This window comes from Doryrhamphus excisus, linkage group LG15 (genome assembly GCF_037039965.1).
Source record: "Doryrhamphus excisus strain RoL-2023G ecotype Guam linkage group LG15, RoL_Dexc_Guam_v1.1, whole genome shotgun sequence".
NCBI lineage: Eukaryota > Metazoa > Chordata > Actinopteri > Syngnathiformes > Syngnathidae > Doryrhamphus > Doryrhamphus excisus.
The window spans coordinates 13,125,016-13,147,881 of record NC_136371.1 but is presented as its reverse complement, the minus strand read 5'-3'; the positions used below and the strand labels follow the sequence as shown (position 1 = coordinate 13,147,881).

Sequence of the window (22,866 nt, the reverse complement as noted above, 5' to 3'; positions counted from 1 at the left end):
GATGTTGCACTGCCACTTCTTTTTCCTTTAGAGCTGCAATGTCAACTATACAATCCTACATTTATGACAACAATAAACAATAAAAAAGGAGGCAATGTAGAGTGTACTCTGAGCGCTTGGAGATTGTAGGCTGAGTGCATTCCTTCCATTCTCCTCGCCAGTAAAAGTAATAACTGTTGTTTTCTTTCTTCTGTTTTATTGTTTAAAAATGTCGAAGGTGCTTAGACCTGACAAATTTATGGCCTTTTTCTGGCAAAGTTACGACTTTATTGTGGTAATACTACAGCTTTTTTGTCATAAATGTACAACTTTATTCTGGTAAATGACATCTTTTTTCTTGAAACTTCATTGAGTTTTAATTGATATTGTCTTCTTAACATGTTCAATGTGAGCAGGTATCAGTAATGACACAAGTGTGAGCTTCTTACTCAGCTAAGCTGCCCTTTATTGCGTACAAATTCTACAAATATATCAAAATACAGAGGAATTATCCAAAAAGGTATTGAAAAAATATGTTTTTGCAATCAAGTTTAAAAGTAAACAAATATATTCCTAAAACGAAAAGAGGCCGTTAAACCTACAAGACAGTGTGCTCGCTCTATGGGATGACTAGTATTTGCTAAAATAAGCAACAACGCAAAAGAGGTACAAAATGACAAACTATTCCTTTTTTTGCATGAATGAAACATGTAAACACTTTTTGGTCCTTAGAGGGAGCTGTCAAGTTCCCATCGGCAGAGTTGGAGCACCAGAGATGACTTTGACACCGAACCAAACTGCCCCCTAAGAATTGTGCGTTTAAAGAATAGACTCGGTGTGAGTGTGTTTGTTCCTCACTTGGTACGCCAACAAGTTCCAGTAATTACAAAAGCCAAGCGTCCAGTAGTCATTACAGCTTAGTGATGCACACTTTGAGGTAATGTAACACGAATAAAACATTTCCAACTGTCACATTTCAAAAGCTATGTCAACATGTTTGGAATGAACAGGAAGTATCTGCAGGACTGTTGGGGAAAAAAGTAGTCAAATGTAAAAGCAGTTTGGCAACAAGGTTATTCAAATAAAAAACAGGCAACAACAAGAAGTAGTCAGTGCTCGTTCACAGAAATAATAGTCATTGCAGGTTCTGGCAGTTGTGTCTTTGGTCCACACTCAAAAAGAAAACAAGAAAAACCCTTCTTTTTCTGCCTCACGCTGCTTTCAGCCATGACAGTAAACTGGTGTTGGCTGCAGTATTCGCTAAACACATCAGCGGGGAAGAAGGCAAGTTTGCTCTGTTTTTGCTTTGGCTTTAGTTCAAGTATTTGCACGTTTGCAGCTTTATGACAGACACTCGAAATCTAACACCTTAGATTTACTATGTGTGGCTAACAATGGCATAAAAAAGCTGTAAAAAGGCCTATACACCACTAAGAATGCTTAGCAATAAAATGGTACAATATAAAACCAACACTAGCCTCCAGTCTGCCAGCTTGTGTTGCACGCAGTGGTTCCTACCGAGTTGTTCATATTCTTACTAATCAATGATGATCCGCGCGAGCTATGACGTAATAACCCAACTTGGACTCAAACCTCAAAGTAGCAGCTGTCCACTTTGGTCTATAGCAGCAACAATACACAACGACGCTAACAGGTAGCTAACGACTAAGCAACATTGGAACTTAAAAGAAAAGCTGGTGTTTACTTCTTGGTAACCGGGGGGTGTCTATTTACTGGTGGAGTGTTTATTTTCCTGGTTTATTTGCTGCATCTATTGGCTAGGGATGTGTTTGATTCCGCTGACAGGTGTCATCTTTCTTGGTCATGGTTGCCGTTTATTCACTGATGACAGCTATCGGGTGTTTCCTGGTGGCAGGTGGCATCTATTTGCTGGTAATGGGTGCTTCTGTATGTATATTCTAATGATAGCAACTATTTTCTTGTAACGGACGGTGTCTATTTGCTGGTGACAGGTTGTCTAGCTCTGCTGGTGATAGCAACTATTTGCTAGTAATGGGTGGTGTCTTGCTGGTAGCAAGCATCTCCCTGTTGGGGATGGATAGTGTCTATTTCCTGGTGACAGGTGGCATTTCCTGTCATGGGTGGCTCTGGTGATGAATGATGACAATTGGCTGCTGTTGGTAGGTGTCTATTTAGTGGTGATAGGTGGTGTCTATTTGCTGGTGACAGGTTGTCTAGCTCTGCTGGTGATAGCAACTATTTGCTAGTAATGGGTGGCGTCTTGCTGGTAGTAAGTGTCTCCCTGCTGGGGATGGATGGTGTCTATTTCCTGGTGACAGGTGGTGTCTCTTGTCATGGATGGTACCAGTTTGCTCAGGTTTATGGTCTATTTGATAGTGACGATTGATGGCCTGTTGGGGATGGATAGTGTCTATTTCCTGGTGACAGGTGGCATTTCCTGTCATGGGTGGCTCTGGTGATGAATGATGACAATTGGCTGCTGTTGGTAGGTGTCTATTTAGTGGTGATAGGTGGTGTCTATTTGCTGGTGACAGGTTGTCTAGCTCTGCTGGTGATAGCAACTATTTGCTAGTAATGGGTGGCGTCTTGCTGGTAGTAAGTGTCTCCCTGCTGGGGATGGATGGTGTCTATTTCCTGGTGACAGGTGGTGTCTCTTGTCATGGATGGTACCAGTTTGCTCAGGTTTATGGTCTATTTGATAGTGACGATTGATGGCCTGTTGGGGATGGATAGTGTCTATTTCCTGGTGACAGGTGGCATTTCCTGTCATGGGTGGCTCTGGTGATGAATGATGACAATTGGCTGCTGTTGGTAGGTGTCTATTTTGTGGTGATAGGTGGTGTCTATTTGCTGGTGACAGGTTGTCTAGCTCTGCTGGTGATAGCAACTATTTGCTAGTAATGGGTGGCGTCTTGCTGGTAGTAAGTGTCTCCCTGCTGGGGATGGATGGTGTCTATTTCCTGGTGACAGGTGGCATTTCCTGTAATGGGTGGCTCTGGTGATGAATGATGACAATTGGCTGCTATTGGTCGGTGTCTAATTCCTGGTGATGGGTAGCGTCTATTTGCTGGCAACAGGTTGTCAAGCTCAGCTGGAGATGAGTGGGTCTTTTGCCTGGTGATAACCATTTACTAGTTTGGGGTCTGTCACTGGCGACTACTCCAGGGTGTAACCCGCAACCCTAGTGAGTACAAGTGGTATAGATGGATGTTGTGTATTTTCTAGTGGGCGGGTAATGGGTGGCCCCTGTTCCTGTTTCATGGTGGCAGGTTAAGTTTATTTCCTGGTGACGTGAATTTATTTGCTGGTGATGTGTGTTGTCTATTTTCTGGCGATAAAAACTATTTTCTAGTAACTATTGTCTATTGTCTAATAATCTATTTGCCGGTAACAGGTGTCTCTCTGCTGGTGATGGATGGTGCCTATTTCCTGGTGACCGGCGGCGTCTCTTGTCATGGATGCTGCCTGTGTGCTACTTTGGCATCTATTTGTGATGAATGGTGACAAGCGGTGGGTGGTGTGTATGTGCTGGGTGGTATCTATTCACAGGCAAAGAAGTCTTTGAGCGGTGCAAAAAGATGCCTGATGACAGGGACGCTCCAGGACCGGCCTAGGAGTTTCTGCCGAGCACCTCGACCCATGTTGGACACGTCTGTGTAGTGGACGGGGAAGCCGAAGATCCTGCAATAGTTGATATGAAATTGAACATCAGAAAGTTTGACTGGTGACCTGAGTGGTGGCTTCCTACCTCTCCAGCTCCGTGCACCACAAGATGTCCTCCTTGCCGTTCATCAGGACAGGAAAGTGCTGGTCCTTTCCTTGTTTGATGGAGTTGGAGCGTGTGGTGATGGTGCGCACCTTTCCAAACTAGACAGCAGCAACGTTCATTCATACAACCGTTGAAAAGAGTGACCATCACTTCACTGCTTGACTTGTTCTGACCTTTGCCACTCGGCCATGTTCCAGACAGTCCTGCAGCTCCAGCTTGTCCATCCCAGAAGCACACAGAGGTCTGCAAAACATGCATGTACATGTACTATTACCTACTGTATATACAGTACATACTGTAAACATAAGCGGCCAGAATGAGTTCTCTCCGTGGGATGGCTGAGCTCTGCCTGAGGGATAAGGTGGGAAGCACCGTCATCCAGGAGGAACTCGGAGTCAAACCTCTGCTCCTCCACATTGCGAGGAGCCGGATGAGGTGGCTGGGGCATCTGGTTAGGAACGCCTCCCCGAGGAGGTGTTCAGACCATGTCTCTCAACTGGCCTGGGAAGGCCTCGGGATCACGAGGAGGAGCTGGACTTACGCTACTGCCACCGCAACCTGACCCAGTAGAGGATGCATTTTTGGAGCTGGTTGCCCACCTGTTCATGCCCGGCAGGTTCCCCCAAAAGTATCGAGCACGGTGGGCAGCAGAGACCTCGATAGCGTCAATCATCACAGGGTTACACTGCGACACACACACAGACGCCGTCACTCTCACATTTTACAGAAACGTGTCTCTGCTCCACATGGTTTCAGGTTTCAGACACCATCCATGGTCATACCTCCAGGAATCGTGAGATATCCCGCTTGTCATTGACACCCATGGCGACCACATTCTCGAACATCCAGAAGAAAGGTCGGTTCTCTCCCTCTTTGGGCTTGGCCTCGCTCAGCAGACGGTAGAACTCAAAGAACAACCTCCCTGTACCTTCTGCAACAACAGAGACCCATGAGGAGCAAAGCAGGTTCCCAAGTACTCAACACCGACCATGGCTACAGGAGAAAGGAAGAAGAAGACGCAAGTAAGAAGTAGAACTTGCCATAGAGGCCCTTCCTTGCTGGGTTAACGATAGATAAGTCATTGCATGGGCTTCCCCCGATGACCAGGTCGAATGGACCCCATTCAAGGATCTGTTGAGGAATATCACGTTAGTATTGTTAGACACTCGTTTTCTCAGAATCAACAAAGTCACGTTGGTTTCTCCTTTTTGAGAGGACTAAATCACTGCGAGGTTAGACCAGAACCCAGAGGAGACAACATCACAATACATGTTGGAATTCATCTTTCCCCTCGATGAACCGCTGCTCTGCCTCATTAAACTCCAGAAGAAAATGGAAGTGGAAAACCACTACTTCTCAGTGCAGGCGGCACTCATGCGGGCCCAGCCTTCATTCTTGACAGTAGGCAAGAGTCAAAGTATCTCACCAAATGACCAGAAGAAGGGAGGTGTTTAAAGTACATGTCAGAATTGCTCTAAAAACACAGCTCCCTGGTGCGGGCAGCACTCGTGTGGTCCCGGATCATTACACGACCGCCACCGTGCTTGCCTGTAGACAAGACACAATCATCTTGTTTTAAGGCTCGCCGGCTCGCGCTGCTTTAGTGGGGCTGGGTGGACCCGGGTTTGTGCTCTGGTGGGGTTCGTGCTCTGGTGGGGTTCATGCTCTGGCGGGTGCAACCCCAAAGTACACATGTGACCACGTTGATGGTCGACATTGTAGCTTACATTTTTCTTGGTGATGTTTCGGACATCGTGGACGTATTGGATCTTTCCTTCATGTCGGACAACGCCGACAGAGATGGAGTCCTCGCACACCTCGGACGCCACGTATTGGTCCACCTTGAAGCCCAGATCTCTCAGGACCAGGTAGCCTGTCAGCACAAATAACAACAACTCTTTAGGAGAACGGCTGCCTTATTTGTTGTGGTTTTGTGGCTTTGGTTCATCAGGCGCCCATCCTCACCTGTGGCGATGCCGTCAAACAGGGAAAGGACTCGGACCGGTCGCCTCTGCTCTGCAGGGACCGCTGGGTAAATCTTTGGTGTTTCCTGGAGAGAGAAACACTTTACTCTGTTCTACTTTACCGTTAATACACAGAAGCATGTACTGAAGGAACAACGTCAACCTTAGATGTTCCATCAATAAAGGACTCACAAACTCTTGGCCGTTGTCGTTCCCAAAGAACTCTTGCAGTTTGACGCTCCAGTCGTGCCGCCGTTTGAGGACGCCATACTGAAGCAGCGGCTGACACATGTAGCATCGCCACGGGTCGAGGAAGCGAGCGTTGTTGGATGCCCCTGGATCCACCAGGATGTCCAGACAGTCCACGCAGAAACACCTGGAGAGGCGGGTGCACACGGTATGCTTCAGCCGTAATTCTCATCCTTGCGTGTTTGTGCATGTCAGACCTGCAGCAGTTGGCGTTGCCGCACAGCAGAACCTCTCGCCCCCCGCAACAGACGGTGCAGTAGGACTGGTAGCCGTCATCGTCGTACATGTAGGATGTCTCCAGGTACACATCCTGGAGGACAGGAATGTGTCACAAATATTTTTCATCCCTACAAATTCCCTTTCAGTTGTACAGCTGATCCCCGTGAATGGTGAATCAGAAAAAGCTCTTCAATAGCGGTGGGCTAACAAAATATGGTCCCGGTCAATACTAGGTGGCCATCAAACAGAAGGACATACTTGCTCACGGTGCAACAAAAGAAAAAAAACATCACTACTATTCACTTCAACTATTATTTCCAAGTGCCTGCAAGGCATGCTGAATAGAATATCAACTAATGGATGTCAATAGCATGTTTCCATCCCTCCTTTACTTGCCTGACCTCCTAAGCTCCTACACACATTTTAAATTGAGCAAATAGATTGGCTCAGTAAGATCCTGGAGTGGCCCAGCAGGTCTCTGGACCTTACTCCTGTAGAACAGGGGTCTCAAACTTGCGGCCCCCACCTTGATATGAAAGTTTAATGTTAGTGCGGCCCACGCGAGTTTGATATGGATGCTGTATGGTATCATGAACGCAGGATTGCACACCGGACACAATTGACACAATTCTGCAAGTTACGACTCTAAAATGGTAAATAAAGTTTCATTAATGTTCATGTTGAAGGTTAAATAACTGTTAATAGTGTTCATTTAAATCTGAAAAAAAATCTCTACCCATCAACTTCTTAAGTTTTTCTTATTTGCTGTTTTATTATTATTTTATTTATTTATTACTCATGGATTGATTTTCTTTATTTTGATGTATTTATTTTTTCATCTTATTTTGTGTAGTAAATAAAAATGAAGATATTTGAGAACAGTGGAATGTTTTATCAGAGCTTTTCTTGTGGAAAAAGCGGAACCAAAGCACTGAAAAAGTGTAGGGTATAGCAGACGCAAAAGCGTTGAAGACAGTTTATTTATTTAAATTTATTTTTTTCTGTTTTTAATAAATGCGTTTTTTTTTTAAACCTGATGCGGCCCAGCCTCACCCAGACCCTCGCTCCAGTGGCCCAAAGGGAAATTGAGTTTGAGACCCTTGCTGTAGAAAATCCCAAGAGGGAGTTAAAACTTTCAGTTGCCAAGTGACAGCCTCAAAACCATCAGGATCTGTGAAGAGGAGTGGACCAAAATCCCTCCAAAAAAATTGAACCCACACAGTCAACAAGTCTAGCAATCGCAGACGTAAGGTAGATAACTTGGACTGAAACGCAATAAAGGCATATGAAGATCAAGAAATGCTAGCGAGAGTGAAGGCGTATTCAAATGCACGGCGAGTACAAAAAATGTGTACGTTGGCGCTCACGTTACCTTGCATGTTTGACACAGGCCTCCTTCAAAGAGTGGATGGAAGGTCGCTGCCCTCATCTTCCCACAGGAGAGGCAGAACTCTGATGCACACACCAAAGAGTTGGCACACGGACGTCTAACGTCTAAGATGCTATGACAGGTTACCTTCTATACTTCTTTTGTTCTTCAGCACTTCATTGACCATTTGTTCTAGAAGAAACACACACGTTTGAGTCTCTCGGCTGTGCCCGCCGCCCTGCGGGGGTGACTGAGCCGTCCCTTCTACCTCTGCTGTAGGATTCTTCAGGGCCGGCCTTGTTCTTGCAAACGCTGATTTTGGGCCGCTTGGCACTGGGGGGATAATCCGGCAGGGACATGTCCAGGACTTGAAGACCTGGAGGGCTGTTGTCTTCACACACACACACACTTTGAGTACATGTGAGTGAGGCTGGGTCTGGATGATCTGCAGCTGCTCACCTGCACTGTGCGTGGGTTTGAGTCCCTCCTCGCCTTTGGGCAGGAAGCCGCCATGTGCCCAGTCCAGCATGGGTTTCACTCGGTCGTCAGGATTGTCTGACTCGCAGGGGGGGAACTTTTTCTCTGCCCGGATGCTGGCCATCTACGAGGAGATGACTGATCATTTATCATCTGTGTTCAGCTGGAGGGAGCTTCTGACAATAATTAATTAAGTCAATTAAGCAGAAATGCAAACCCACTCATGACCACATCGACAGGAAGTTACTGGTCTTTCCAAAGCCGCCCGCCTCGGTAGCAGCCATTTTGGATGATTTTCACTGATCTTTCAAGGTACACAGAATATTGTGTTCCAGGGCTGTGTATCGGCATGGTACATACCAAGAGACAGACTAGACCAGGGGTCACCAACGCGGTGCCCACGGGCGCAAGGTGGACCACTTAAGGCGCCCGCGAGGCATGTTCTAAAAATAGAACTGGTCAAAAACTATCATTGTTATTTTGTGCTTTAAATTTTTAATCAGAATTGCTTACATTGATGTATTTTTTTAAATCGTTGTATAACATCAAAAATAAAACAAAAAACAAAAATATTTTATGTATAATGAACTCTGACCTCAAGTCAAAGTTCATGTGTGCTCACCGCTTTTCTGACATAGTGCAGCGGTGATGAGGAGTTAGCTTACTCGTGCAGTTTAGCCCCCAAAAACATGGCAGAAAAGCGAAGGACTTACATTTGTCACAGTGATTGGGAGGAAGAGTTTTTCTTCACGTTTTTTAAAGAAAAATATGTGCGTCTTGTTGCAATACCAGCGGCACAATGTGGAGAGACACTTCAAAACTTGTCACGAAAGCTTCAATGCGAGCTACCCACCCGGCAGCGCATTAAGGACAGAAAAGGTCCGTTTGTTAAAGGCAGCTGTGGACAAACAAAGGACTTTTTTCACTAGGCCGGTGAAAAAATCACAGAAAGCAACCGAAGCCTCGTTCAGAGCTCTTTTGACAAAGAACAAGATGGGGAGGTTTTCAAGGACGCGATGATGATTGTTGCTAACACAATGTTCAAAGATGAGAAGTTTGGTCCCGATGTCATCTCTACCCTCACCGATGTCCAACTTGGAGCAAGTACGATGGCTAGACGAGTGTCATCTCTATCGTAGAACTTGACGGAGCACTGGATCAGGATATCGCTACATGCAGGTGGTTTAGCATTCAGTGTGACAAGTCGGTGGACAGCGCCAGCACAGCTCAGCTTCTGATATTTATCTGAATGGTATTTGATGGCTATTCTACAAAAGAACAACTCCGGACACTTCTGCCACTCAAGACAACAACAAGGGGGATTGACATCTACAACACGGTGAAAAGCTTTTTCGTGGAGAAAAATGTGCCATTTGAGAAGCTAGCGTCGGTAACAACAGACGGGGCCCCCCTGAGGCCGGCATGCTGGCTTTATTGCGCAATGCAAAGGTGATCCAGACTTCCCGAAATGTCTACACTACCACTGCATCATTCACCAGCAGGCGATATGCGCAAACAAACACACAACACGCCTGACTGATGTACATTTGCAAGACTCACTCAGAGTTGCAGTGTCACCCCAGAATACAACATACAAGAATACAAGAATTTCGGTCCATTTTCCCGACGAAGTCTCGGCCATGCTGGTAAAGTCCGTTCATACTTCTAGTATAAGACATTCCTGAAGAGCAGTGAGGTGTGCGCAGCTGTTCAGGTGTGAAAACAATCGGGGTTGATGCCTGGCGGGAAAAAACCTCAAACAACCTCCATCAAGAACAACAAGACTGACAAATGGAATCAGAGCTGATTTGAGGTTTGGCCTTTTGCCATGGTGTGTTCAGGAACAGTGTTTGGCAACTGGACAGCCATCGGACTCATTTCTAATGCTGAACATTACCTCCAGAGCTTGGAAGATGGCCCTGCGGTAGGACGCCAGCTTGGTGTAGGACGCCTGGCTGAAGAACTTGGGGAAAGCCATGATGGAGTCCAGTTTGTCCGCGGAAACCTGGAAGGACACAAAGACGGTTGCTTGGTGAAGCTTCAACTCCCTTCCTTCTCCTTGCTCCTCACCTCTGAGAACTTTCCGTCTCCAAACCACTGGAGCCACCTCATGCCGTGGCTGGCCTGGCGCTTGCCGGTGGCGCGCCACGTCACCACCATGCCGGGCCACCAGGAGAAGCCCTTGATCTTCCCCCACACCAGCTCACCGATGCTGAAGCCCTTATTGTCCTGGAGGCGGCAGGGAGAAGACACACTCAGCTGGAAACACACCCATCCAGGTTGTCCACTGTTTGGCCCACGAGCCCACTGTTTTGGGACCCGTCAAGCATTTTCACCTATGTGTCTAGACTTCAGGGACACCCTGAACAAGACTAACAGTCTTACGTTGTATTCCGTTTGCGTGTCACAGCTGGACAAGCTGCTGCCGCTCTGGGCCGAGTCCTTAGAGTCTTGTTCCACCAGATCCAGACGGGGCGCCTCAGGGACCCCGGTGGACAAGCACACTCGAGAAGCTCGCGCACGCTGACAAAGAAAGAGACTTGGGTGAAGAACATCTACTGGGCTCCGACTGGGGTTGTGCATAGCTTTCCATGGAGGGTCACTTAGTACACGACAGATGTCAACATAGCTAGTAGATGCTAAGCTAGCTGAACAAAGCAAGTAGTGGTCTCATACCTCATCAGGACCAAATATTCCACGTTGACAAAAGCAGTCCACAGTGTGCTGACGTCAACTTAAGTGGGTACGTTCTAGTGATAGGAGGAACCGGTGGACCAGGACCATAGACAGGGTCTCAATATAAATGGGTTGTTGACATAAACGGGTTGTGGATATAAATGGATTGTCAACGTAGACGGATTGTCTATACAGTATACGGCGTTATGGACAAACGGGTTGTCAATGTAAACGTAGTTCCTGATGTACATACATTGGTTGTCGACATAAACAGGTTGGTGTTATAAACACATTGTCCATATAAACACATTGGCGGTTGTCAACATAAATGGGTTGTTGACATCGACGGGTTGCCAACATAAAACACACGGTCGACATAGGCGCTTTGTTGACATAAAAGGGTTGACATGGATGGGTTGTCGACACAAATGGGTTGTCGATATACACACTGCCATCATAAACGGGTTGTGGACATGGACAGGTTGTCAACATAAAAGGGTTGTCAGTGCAGATGCGTTGTCGACATAAACAGGTTGTCACAATAAACGGTTTGTTGCCCTAAATGGATTGTCAACAGATGAATTGTCGACATGAATGCATTGTTGACATAAACGTATTATTGACATAAACAGGTTGTCAATATAGATGCGTAGTTGGCATAAACGCGTTGTCAGAAGAAACGGTTTGTTGACATAAACAGGTTGTCAATATAGATGCATTGGCGACATAAACAGGTTGTTGACATAAACGGGTTGTTGACATAAATGGGTTGTCAAGATAGATGCGTTGTCGACATAAACGCGTTGTCAGGATATATGGTTTGTTGCCCTAAACGGCTTGTCAACAGGTGAGTTGTTGACATAGACAGGTTGTTGACATAAACAGGCAGTTGGCATAAACGTGTTGTTGACATAAACGAGTTGTCAATATACATGCATTGTTGACATAAACGCGTTGTCAGAAGAAATGGTTTGTTGACATAAACAGGTCGTCAATATAGATGCATTGGCGACATAAACAGGTTGTTGACATAAACGGGTTGTTGGCATAAACGTGTTGTTGACATAAACGGGTTGTCAAGATAGATGCGTTGTTGACATAGACAGGTTGTTGATATAACAAGTAGTTGACATAAATGTGCTGTTGACATAAACGGGTTGTCAGAATAAACAGGTTGTTATAAATAAACAGGTGTTGTTGACATAAACAGCTGGTAAAATTAATTTTGGCTAGAAAAAGCGCCGACGACAAGACAAACATTTCCTCACCATTGCCGCAACGTGCTCGTGTTTGCCAGACTGTCTGCGCGGCTTGGCGTGCGGCGCCAGGCCGGCCTGGAAGATGGTTCGAGGTCGCGGCCTTTCTCTCAAAGCCAGCTGAGACGGTGTTGAAGGCTTCTCCTGAAAACGCACACGTTAACCTGGTCGCCTGTGACAGACACCATCCACTCATAGGCACCATACTTTGCTGTAGGAGTCCCAGACGGAGTCCTCCTCACTGGACCTCATCCTGGCTCTGACCCCGCCTCCTTCCAAGCGCACGTTACCGTCTGAGGAGGCAAAGGAGAGGATAAACCATGGAGGCCATGAGGACGGAGGTTGCGGTCCTCATCGTGACTAATAATAACAGTAACAATCACCAGAGTTAGCCTTGTCACCTTGAGGCGACGCCGCACCGCCGCTCAGCTTGGGGCTGAAGGGGGATGGCGGTTCAGCAGCGTTCAGCGGGCTGTTCTCATTGGTCAGCTCCACGCCACTGTCGTTCTCCGAAAGGCCTTCGGGTGGCGGCGGGCTCACCTCCACCTTTGAATAGAAACAGAGGCATGGATCATGGATCATCAATGGGCCGTTCTGCATGATTCTCTGTGTGTGTGTGAAACACAGTGAGCAGCCACCGGCCCACAGGCGTTGTCAGAGCACCTTGTGAACATTAGCATGACCCGGAACGCTGCCTGAGCTGGAAGCTCCTGGAAACTGGATGTGTTTTTGATGCTTGAACGCCATGACACATGATGACGTGATGATGTTGACTGGCCACCAACAACACATGATTGTGACCCTTTGGATAAATAGTAATGACATAACTATACTGCATATCATTATGATATACAGTACCCTGTCAAAGGTTTAGATACATTTCCAGGAGTTGAGGAGCTGAAATGTTATGGCTTTTTAACGTAGTCCTAGGATATAAGTGTTTCACATTTAGTTCTTCCCTTATGCATTATTTTAGCTGTTTGAAGATGAACGATATCAGCAAGTTTAAGTATTTGTGATTTTAGAAATAAGGAGTTAGTATGTTCTCTGTAGGCGACATTATGAATTATACTTACTCATCTTTTTTGGTACATTTAGCCAGTGAAGATTGCTTTTATAGTTATTAGCCCATATTTCCACACAATAAGTAAGATATGGTAGAACCAGAGATCAATAAAGAATGTGGAGTGATTTGTGATTGAGAACAAATTTTGCTTTGTTCGATACTGAAATATTTCTGGCCACCTTATGTTGTATATTTGTAATATGAGGTTTCCAGCTCATATTTTCATCTATTGTGATCCCCAGAAATTTATTTTCCTTCACCCTTTCAATGTCTACACCGTCTATTTGTATTTGCTGTTACTAAACAGCATGATTTTAGTTTTACTTAAGTTCAAGGACAATCTATTATCATCAAACCATCTTTTTAGTGTGACCATTTCTTCTCTGACCTTTCTAATGATTTCATCTGTGCTCCTTCTAGAACAAAAAGCAGTGGTATCATCCGCAAATAATACCAGCTATAAGTCTATTGTGACTTTACTTATCATTGAAGTACAAGTTGAACAGTTTTGGTACCAGTATTGACCCCTGGGGAACTCCACACATAATATTTAAACTTGTGTAGCAGATGTGTATTCTCCTATCTTTATGCATTGCTTCCTGCCAGCTAAGTAGCTTTTGACCCAGTTCAGAACTAATCCTCGTATTCCGTACCATTCTAATTTAGTTATTAGGATGTCATGATTGATGATTTGATTGATTGTATCAAAGGCTTTTGTCAGATCCATGAATACTGCGGCTGCACACTTCCTATGATCTATAGCGTTAGTCATTTCCTCCCTAATTTTAATCAGTGGCATGGAGGTAGAAATGTTAGCTCTATATCCATACTGACTTTCTGATAGTAATTTGTTCGCATTAATAAATTTATCCAGCCTGTTGTTGAATAGCTTCTCAATAATTTTGGAGAATTGTGGTAGTAAGGAGACTGGCCGATAGTTAGTAAATTGGTGTTTGTCACCATTTTTAAAAATTAGAACTACATTAGCTGTTGGGGGAATCCGAAATTCCGGAATACCGGTATGAAAAGATACATTTCTGAAGTACAACAGCGGTTCTATGATCTTGTTGATTACAGTTTTTACGATATCCATTTTGATTCCATTACAATCAGTTAATGTTTTTGCTTTACAATTTTTGACAATTTCAAAGATTTCCTTTTTTGTTACATCTGTCAGAAACATAGAATTAGGATTCCTTTCTATTGTTTCATTCCTTTCCTCCCTTGGCCTTTGTTTTGGAATCCCTTCTTCCAGTTTGGGACCTTCTTCCAGAGTTGGGTCAAAACCTTTCTCTTAGTGCATAATTATTACTAATATTTGTCAAATCAAATGGAATAACGGACACAAAACATCTTACCAGTGCAATAACCAACCATGCTGGTGCCTAACGTCACCTCATTAGCGCTATTAATGCTATTAATTGATGGAGTCGTAGACGACCGCCCACTCCCATCCCACCGTCCCATGAAGATTTGTCACTAAAAAGAATGAATCATCCATGATCAATAACACACTTGCCAGAGCTAACCCCTTCTGCTCCACAGTGATGACCACTATGACTTGCTTATTATTATGCTTATTATTGCTTATTATTATTACTTGTTATTAGTTAACTTGTTATTATTTTTGCTCCACATGGACATGGTCCAGGTGCAACCGGGTGAAACCGGGTGAAACCAGGTGAAAACGGGTGAAACCAGGTGAAACCAGGTGAAAACGGGTGAAACCAGGTGAAACCAGGTGAAACCAGGTGAAACCAGGTTTCATTGCAGGCTTAAGTTGAGAAGGAATAAGGAAAGGGAGCAGATGGAGAAAGGAGGGCAGGAAGGAAGTAGGCCCGCCCCCTCCTTGACAAAAGTGATATATGAGAGTGAAAAAGAGGAACAAGTTCTAACGGTCATCAGGACAAGCTCTCAGCATGTGTGTGTGTAATCTTAGCACATGTGGAGCTCCACAAGGGTGAACACCAGGACACCTTTTCTTTCCTAAACACGCTCGACATGACCCAAAGTTTAGTTGCATGGTTCATGGAGAATGACAGCACAGGTGGTGCGATGTTAACGCACAAACCCTTGACATCCCTAATCGATCTGATTCCTGGCAGCAAGCAGCATGCCATGCACTGTCGTGACTAACCGCTGTTTCGTCTTCTCACATCTTTCTTGTCTCTATTGGTAAATTTTGCCTTTAGTAAGTCAATCCCAACAATGAATCCAGATTTCTCCCCAAGCCACTAGCATACCATGCAGGGTCATGAGTATTCCAGGCTAATCTGTAAACGGATTGTGGCTACACAGATTACACTGGTCTACAAGCAAAATGCTTTGGACATCAAAGGATCAATTGCTTTATTTGAAGAAATCTCCTTCTTGGAAGTGGACAAAATGCATGTCCAAAATTTTTCATCAACAGCAGCAGAAATGGACTTTTGCATCAGAGTTTCTTGGAAACCACAATGTGAATAATTATAAGCAGTTGGTAGCAAACCTCCTGAAGTTCTACAAAGCCCTTGGCTGCAATGAGTCACTGAAGATATACTTTGCATTCCCATCTAGATTTCTTTCCATGGAAGTGTGGAAAAGTAAGCGATGAGCATGGGGAAAGATTCCACCAGGACATTGCAGCTATGGAGAAAAGATTTTAGTCTTTTTCCTTCCATCACCTCAGCATCTTTGCAGTTTCAAATGAGCGCCGTACGGCGTCCAACCTCAGCAGCAATGGCACGCTTGGCCTTGCTTTTGCAGCTCAGCGCTCCTCGTTCCAAAAGAGAATGCTTGTTTGCCTTTGCCACCACCAGGAGATCATGACAGTGTCAAATGCCTGACAGAAAATGGAATCCACGTTTTTGCCAAGATTTTGGCGTTTCAAGGCTGTGGTCTTGAACTTTGGATCAGCCTATCTCATTTTCAAGCTCTACTTCAAACCTCCCTAAGATCCAATCATTCCATTCCTTTGTCCTCCGCTTATCTGGGTCTGGGTCGCAGGAGCAGCATCCCCGGTAGGGAAGCCCAGACTTGCCGGTCCCCAGCTCCAATGGGAGGACACCAAGGTGTTCCCAGGACAGGGACATAATCTCTCCAGCGTGTCCTAGGTCTGCCCTGAGGCCTTCTCCTGGCCAGGCAAGGTATGCCCGAGCTACCTCAACTGGCTCCTCTCCATGTCAAGGAGGAGCCCCCCCAGGATGACTGAGCTCCTCACCCTATCTATTAGGGTGAGTCCAGCTACTCTACGGAGGAAACCCATTTCAGCCGCTTTTATCCACCATCTCCTTCTTTGGTCGCAACCAAAAGCTATGCAAATTTACATTCTTGCAATTTTTCAACTGGTGTTCAAATGCTGATCAGGAGGCTCCACTGTGGCAATATCACCCTACAAGGGGGGGCAACGGGGGGGTGATGTGTTACTTGTTTTGCCTCATGGTGCCGGCAACCGTTATTTTGATAGTGGGTTCATCTTCTGCTTGTTTGGACTCGTGGAGTCATCGGTCAGGCCCCAGACGGCCCACAGACACGGTCACTGGTTGGGTCTGCAACATAATCACGTTTTCCAAAGTCCGAGCTGATGTGTGTGAAGATCTTGTTTTGTTGTTCGCTCTGCCTTCATGGATGTCGAAGAAAATGCCAAACAGGCTGAAGTCACAGGATATTTTCCATTGGATAGTTACATATAAATAAACCCATTCATCAAATACCAGACTAGTTGGCCATCCATTGGAGTGACTGTTCATCCATTCATTGCTGATCACAAAATACCTGAATTTGAATATTCACAAATAAAAATCAAAACATTCAATGTTCATGGTCTGCCATTATGTTGGACTGTGTCTTCAAAAGCTCTAAAAAAAAAGAGGTGACTCACTGTGACGGCCATGTTGTTGCTGGTCTCCATGGCGACGGAGGGCCTGGCTGTCACATTTGACTGGTCTGACGGCGGCGAGGGCTCCTGGTCAAACCTGCAAAAGGTCACATCCGAGACGTAAAGTGACAGCGCGGCAAGTGGCGTCTTGCCAGATGACCTCTGACAGAACACAAGGATGGCAGACGCCCAGACGCCAAGCCCAAGCTAACACAAACATCACAACCACTGTGTGCATGTGTGCGCACTACAGCCACATGACCTGACATTGTGCCGTATGCGGCCTCTGTGCACATGAGCAGCATATGCCACCTGAAACTGTGTGTGTTGAGATAATGCGTGCATGTGTGTGCATGTCGTTGTTTTGTCTTCAAGGTCAGAGACAAGCCTGGGCAGAGAGACCAGCAGGAAGCTGCCAGCGTCTTCTGCATGGAGACAAAAACACTGAGCGAAAACTTGGAAAAAAACCTTAGAAATGTACCATAGAAACCTTAGAAATGTACTTCCGCGCCATTCCGCCAGATTCAAACGGAGCACAATGCAGGGCCGCATCTTCCAGGGGGGCAACATTTGGCGCAACGGATGCGCGACCATGAGGCGGAGGAGAAAAAAGAGACCTGTCAGTGATTGACAGCACTCCACATCTGACCAATCGGGCGGGCCTTTCAACATGTCGGAGACGAATCAGGAGCGGGCTCAGCCAAACAGGAGGCCACCCGTGCCCCGCCCACAGGTGCCTATGTGGTTGAAATCAAAGTTTGTGGCACAAACACCTAAACCAGCACTCATTAGATCGGAATCTCTGTCTCCTGTCTCTGTCTAGACTGGAGATTTGTTTTTCCAACGCCTTTTTTTTCTTAGTACTGTCGCCTGTGGATGATAATGATTTAGTTTAGTAGTAGTAGAAGTAGAAGTAGAAGTAGAAGTGGTACTCCCAGGCCAGTAATGATAGTAGTGGTAGTATTTGTTCTATTATTAGATAGTATAAGTAAAGTGAGACATATCTCAATCTGCTTTATTAAGGGAGGCATCTGTAAATGTGCATGCTAGACCTGCTTTCATTTGTTGCTTTATTATTTCAGTTTGGTTTTTTTTTTTAAATTTCATATTCATTTATTGATTTCAGGTGGATTTTTGACATGTAAGATCTATTTATTTCAAGTGCATTTATTTATTTATTTCAAGTGAATTTTTTTTATTCATTCATTTTCTACCGCTTATCCTCACGAGGGTTGCGGGGGTGCTGGAGCTTATCCCAGCTGTCTTTGGGGCGAGAGGCGGGGTACACCCTGGACTGGTGGCCAGCCAATCACAGGGCACATATAGACAAACAACCATTCACACTCACATTCATACCTATGGACAATTTGGAGTGGCCAATTAACCTAGCATGTTTTTGGAATGGGGGAGGAAACCGGAGTACCTGGTGAAAACCCACGCATGCACGGGGAGAACATGGAAACTCCTTACAGAGATGGCCGAGGGTGGAATTGAACTTGGGTCTCCTAGCTGTGAGGCCTGCGCGTTAACCACTCGTCCACCCCAGTTAAATAGTTATTCATTTATTAGAGGTAGAATTTTTTTTATCTCATATTTATTTATTGATTACAGGTTGAACTTTTTTAAATTTCACATTTATTTATTAACATTTTTTTCATATTTATTAATTTATTTATTTTCATAGCAGTAGAAAATGAATAAATGAATGAATATGTATTTATTCATACATTTCAGGTTGAATTATTTTAATTTCATGTTTTTTTATTTGACTCTCCGTCAAATAAAACCGTCAAACTATACCTCCAGTACATTTGTGATTATTGACAAAGGTCGTCAAGTGAAATGGCATGTGGTTACAGTGGGTCTGGGGGCCTCAAATAACATTTTGCTGCGGGCCACAATTTGTGTCAGGGGTCGCGAATGGATGTGAATGTCAGGGAGAAGGACGCCCCCCAAGTTTAAAAACTTGAACATTAAAAGAACGTACGCGTGACACCACGTAACTGCATCGCGTCTTTTGTTTACACGTGAGTGACAGTTAGGAATGTTAAAATAGGTTGCAAAGCTTTTATGATGGTCATGGGCGACCTTTGAACACATCATTCCTATTACCTTGTCTGTCCACTTAACTATTCCCTCAGGCCGCACTCACTTCATCCAGCTCAAGTCCCACAAATGCCAGTCCTCTCCTGTTACCACCGGCGTACCTCAAGGTTCTGTCGTATGACCCCTGCTCGTTATCATTTACCTTCTCCTTCTCAGCAGTATCTCCCATGAATAGAACATCCAACTCCATTGCAGTGGTTGACTTCTTTTTATGATGACCATAACAGTTACAAATGTTCAAATATGACTTCAAGCATTGCCTGTACACTTCAGTCGGGTTGGACATCGAGCATCCATTGGAACCGGTTCTGACATTCCCATTCTCCTAGATGATGTATGTTTACCTTCTAGTCAGTTGTACCACAGTTAAAATATGACTCCAAACATTGCCTGTACGCTGAGTGAAGCTGCAGTTTGACGGGGGGGATCCTTTCCAGGAGGCGAGGGAGTTGGCCGTCTACGCCGGCTAGCGTCTTTCTTGGCGCCATGTTTAAGCCAGGTGATGTGTTCAATTGTGCGTGTAAAAAGTGGAGGTATGCTGACGTTGCTTCACTGAAGGGACGTGCTAACAACCGCTTGCGCTTTGTCCATTTTTAGGAAAAAGCTTTTCACAAGCACAAGAGGAATGTGCCTGAAGGACAGATGGAGGGCGGGGCCAGGAGGGGCCCACAAAGGGAGAACCACCCCTATGAGGGGGGTCCACATCAAAGTCTGGTAGCCTGAGATTAGGAAGGGAATTGTTCACTTCCTAAAGTGTGTGTGTGCGTGCGTGTGTGCGAGAAGGGGGCACCTCGGCCCGACCGGGGGCCCACATTCCTTGTCAGTCATGCACTTTGTCATTGCTCCTGTTCAGTTGGTGCACGGTCAACCTTGTTGTTTTGGAACAAAGCAGACAAGATGACTGACAATCTGCTTTGTTTCTCAATTGGCAGACTTCCGCACCCCCGCTCTGCAAAAAGCCGTGCACTGTACCCGGACGTTGCACTCGGACGTTGCACTCAAACGTCTAAATGACCAGTACGCCATCTTGGCCGCATAGCGGAAGAGGAGGGACTACTTTGTGTGCGTGTAGTTGATCACTGAAAAGGAGTGGAAGCGGGAAAAAGTCATGGCTCTCTGTCACTTTCTTCAGCCATTCAGAGGTGGACTCGCTGGTGTGTTCTGGATCGTGGTCCTGCTGCAGAACCCAAGCTGGTTCAGCTTGAGGTCACCAACAGATCCTGGACATTCTCCTTCAGCAGAATTGATGGTTCCATTGATCACAGCAAGTTTTCCGGGTCCTGAAGCAGCAGACCATCACACTACCACCACCATATTTTACTGTTGCTATGATGTTTTTTTCCTGGGACCACGGTGTATTTTCCCTAAAGTCTTGGAGATCATCAAGATGTTCTCTGGCCAATAGAGACCAGGCTTAATGTTCTTTTTGTCCAACAGTGGTTTTGGTCTGGGAACTCGGCCAGTGTCTTTCTTCTGGCGGAGTCATGAACACTGACCTTAACTGAGGCCAGTGAGGCCTGCTCTTCTTTGGATGTCGTTGTAGGGTCTTTTGGGACCTCCTGGATGAGTTGCCGCTCGGCTCTGTGGTTCATTTGTGAAAAATGGCTCTCACTGTGGTCGGCTGAAGTCCCAAAGCTTTAAATCGCTTCTTCACACAGGGCCATGCACGTTGTGATATGTTTTCTCCTTTAATGATAAATAGTTTTGAAAAAACGCTATCTTGTGTTCAGTTATCGTAAAAGATTTGCAAATGGAGGAAGTGATTTGCCTCGCATATGTGCAGAAGTGATTGTGTTTTCCGGTACGGATCACTCCTAATGAATGTAATGTGCATGCCAGGCCACTAGTTGGAAAGAAACACTGTTGAGGTCTTTTCAGTAACCTCACAGTCTAAAGGGCCCCGAGTTTGCCAAAGTGACTTATTAATCCATTCAATCCCAGCCGTTGTTCAAAAGCCGTCCGTCTCAGCACTGGCCAGTTTTCATGATTTGGACTGATTTTTCTTGGCCTATATAGATGTGGTGTATACTTCCTTTATCCGAAAAAAATACCCTTTTCTGTTCTTTAGTACTCAGCAGTAGAACGTAGCTACTAAGTTTCAGCAAAATATCACCTCGCAACAAAACACGTCCGTTTGTGAACTTTCAATTTGACACAAATTCAGCCATTTTTGTTTCACTAAAATGTCTGAACAACACAAAAAAATTGATTACGTGGCAATAAGTATTCATTTACAAATTACAAATAAAACACCATGAACTATTGACAATTTTCACATTTGCAACTGAACTTTCTGACTGAAATTCTGACTGACTGTAACTGAAATTTCCCTTCAATACGGAACCTCCTTCGCACAACGCGGCGCCAAGCCTTTTCACTTCCTGGTTGCTGCTGAGCTCTTTCGCGGGGCAAAGATGCATGCCGAGGTTTGATAAAATGCACTTTTTTCTATTGCAACATCAGCTTTGTGCCTCTCGAGCAAAACAAAGGAAGTTCGCGGGAGCGAATGAGTTCATGAGCTACTGTTTGTGTATCCCGAAGGCCTGTTTACGAGCACCAAACGGGACTAAAATCTACGCTCGCTTGAATTGAATTTGCATATTTTTTAATGATGTTTTTGTTTGTTTCTGCTTTTTCCCCGGTTATGGGGTCGCCACAGCAGATCTTTTTGACCCGCATACTGATTTTTGGCTTGAGCCCTTTAAATTCCGAATGCCCTTCCTGCCGAATACCAATGGTGCTTACTAGTGGAGATCATGAAGGAAAAAAATGGACATGGCCATCCTAAAAAAGGATTTAAAGCTGATTTTATTCCAGTTGGCCAGGATTCCTTTTGTCTTTTCATTCAGTGATCCCCTCCGACACCTTTTACCCTTGGGACCAATTTATGGTAATGGTATGTCACTAGAACACATATGGTAATGGTAATGTTGTGCTGTTGTATGCAACGTATTGCATAGTGTATCTATTACACTATTAAACATAGCTCATTAGCATTAAAGCTAACGGTCATGTTTCCACTTCCTACGCCATAGGCTAAAATACTTCTAGTATCCCAAGTTTGGATCTGGGCCCCTAGGGAGGGTCATCAAAGCAGGACCCTGGGTTTTCACCTTTCAATGGATGAGTGGATTTTAGGGGTCCGTGCTCCAGAACGCTACAGTTAAACATTTTCCACAAGCCAGCATGTTCTGGTCTGCTGTGGAATGCTAAACTGTGACATAAACCATGGCCTGTGCACTGCCACAGCTTGACCCTGGAACAGACTACAAGGTGGGCCCCACGTTTTCGTACAGGGGTGTCACGAGACAATACTCGATTTTGGGTCTACGAAACTGAGACGGGACCAGATTTTAACGTGACTGTTAGGAAAAGCACAATGAAGAAATATAACAAACATACAACAATACGAATATCGCAATCTACTCATTTCATTCTCACAACGTGACCTTGCATTGCTCCTCACCAGTGATGCCACAATTAAGAAAAAGTAATCTGATTACTGACTACTGAATTACTACTACTGACTACTAGGTTACTTTACAGATGACTTTATTTTGAAAGCACCAAAGTTACATTACTAGTTACTGAACAGCAGCTGCCTGTCGCGTCCTTTCACCACAGAACGACAACCGGTCTTAAAACTATTTTTATTGGTGCAACATCAGCAATGTTTTTAAAGTCAAACTTGAAGTTGAAATTTGGCTTTCTCTTTGCTGAAAAATAGTGTGGGGTTGGGTGTGGGTGTTGCTCTAAGGTGCTTTTTGGTGTGTGGACGCTGGGGGCAGTTGGGGTCAGCTTGCGGGTTGGAAGAAAAGGGAGTAGAACAGGAGTATTGCTGTGTTGACATGGTAGCTAGGTCTGTCGCCAGGAAACAAAGTGTCTAATGTTGTTTTTG

At 45.1% G+C, this 22,866-nt stretch overlaps 1 protein-coding gene across 1 annotated transcript; it reads right to left on the bottom strand.

Annotated features, from left to right (window-relative positions):
- Positions 1–442: 442 nt before the first annotated feature.
- dnmt3bb.1 (DNA (cytosine-5-)-methyltransferase 3 beta, duplicate b.1) lies at positions 443–12,687 on the bottom strand. Its single transcript, XM_078796824.1, has 21 exons — positions 12,604–12,687; positions 12,342–12,486; positions 12,148–12,233; positions 11,953–12,084; positions 10,394–10,531; positions 10,079–10,237; positions 9,906–10,013; positions 7,991–8,132; positions 7,800–7,922; positions 7,679–7,723; positions 7,535–7,614; positions 6,141–6,253; positions 5,887–6,070; positions 5,696–5,780; positions 5,458–5,603; positions 4,771–4,861; positions 4,513–4,661; positions 4,330–4,415; positions 3,904–3,973; positions 3,710–3,828; positions 443–3,642 (listed from the first exon to the last, which is right to left on the bottom strand). The coding sequence occupies exons 1-21, from the start codon at positions 12,685–12,687 to the stop codon at positions 3,501–3,503; spliced, it is 2,427 nt and encodes an 808-aa protein (XP_078652950.1). The 3' UTR covers positions 443–3,500.
- Between the last annotated feature and the right edge of the window lie 10,179 nt (positions 12,688–22,866).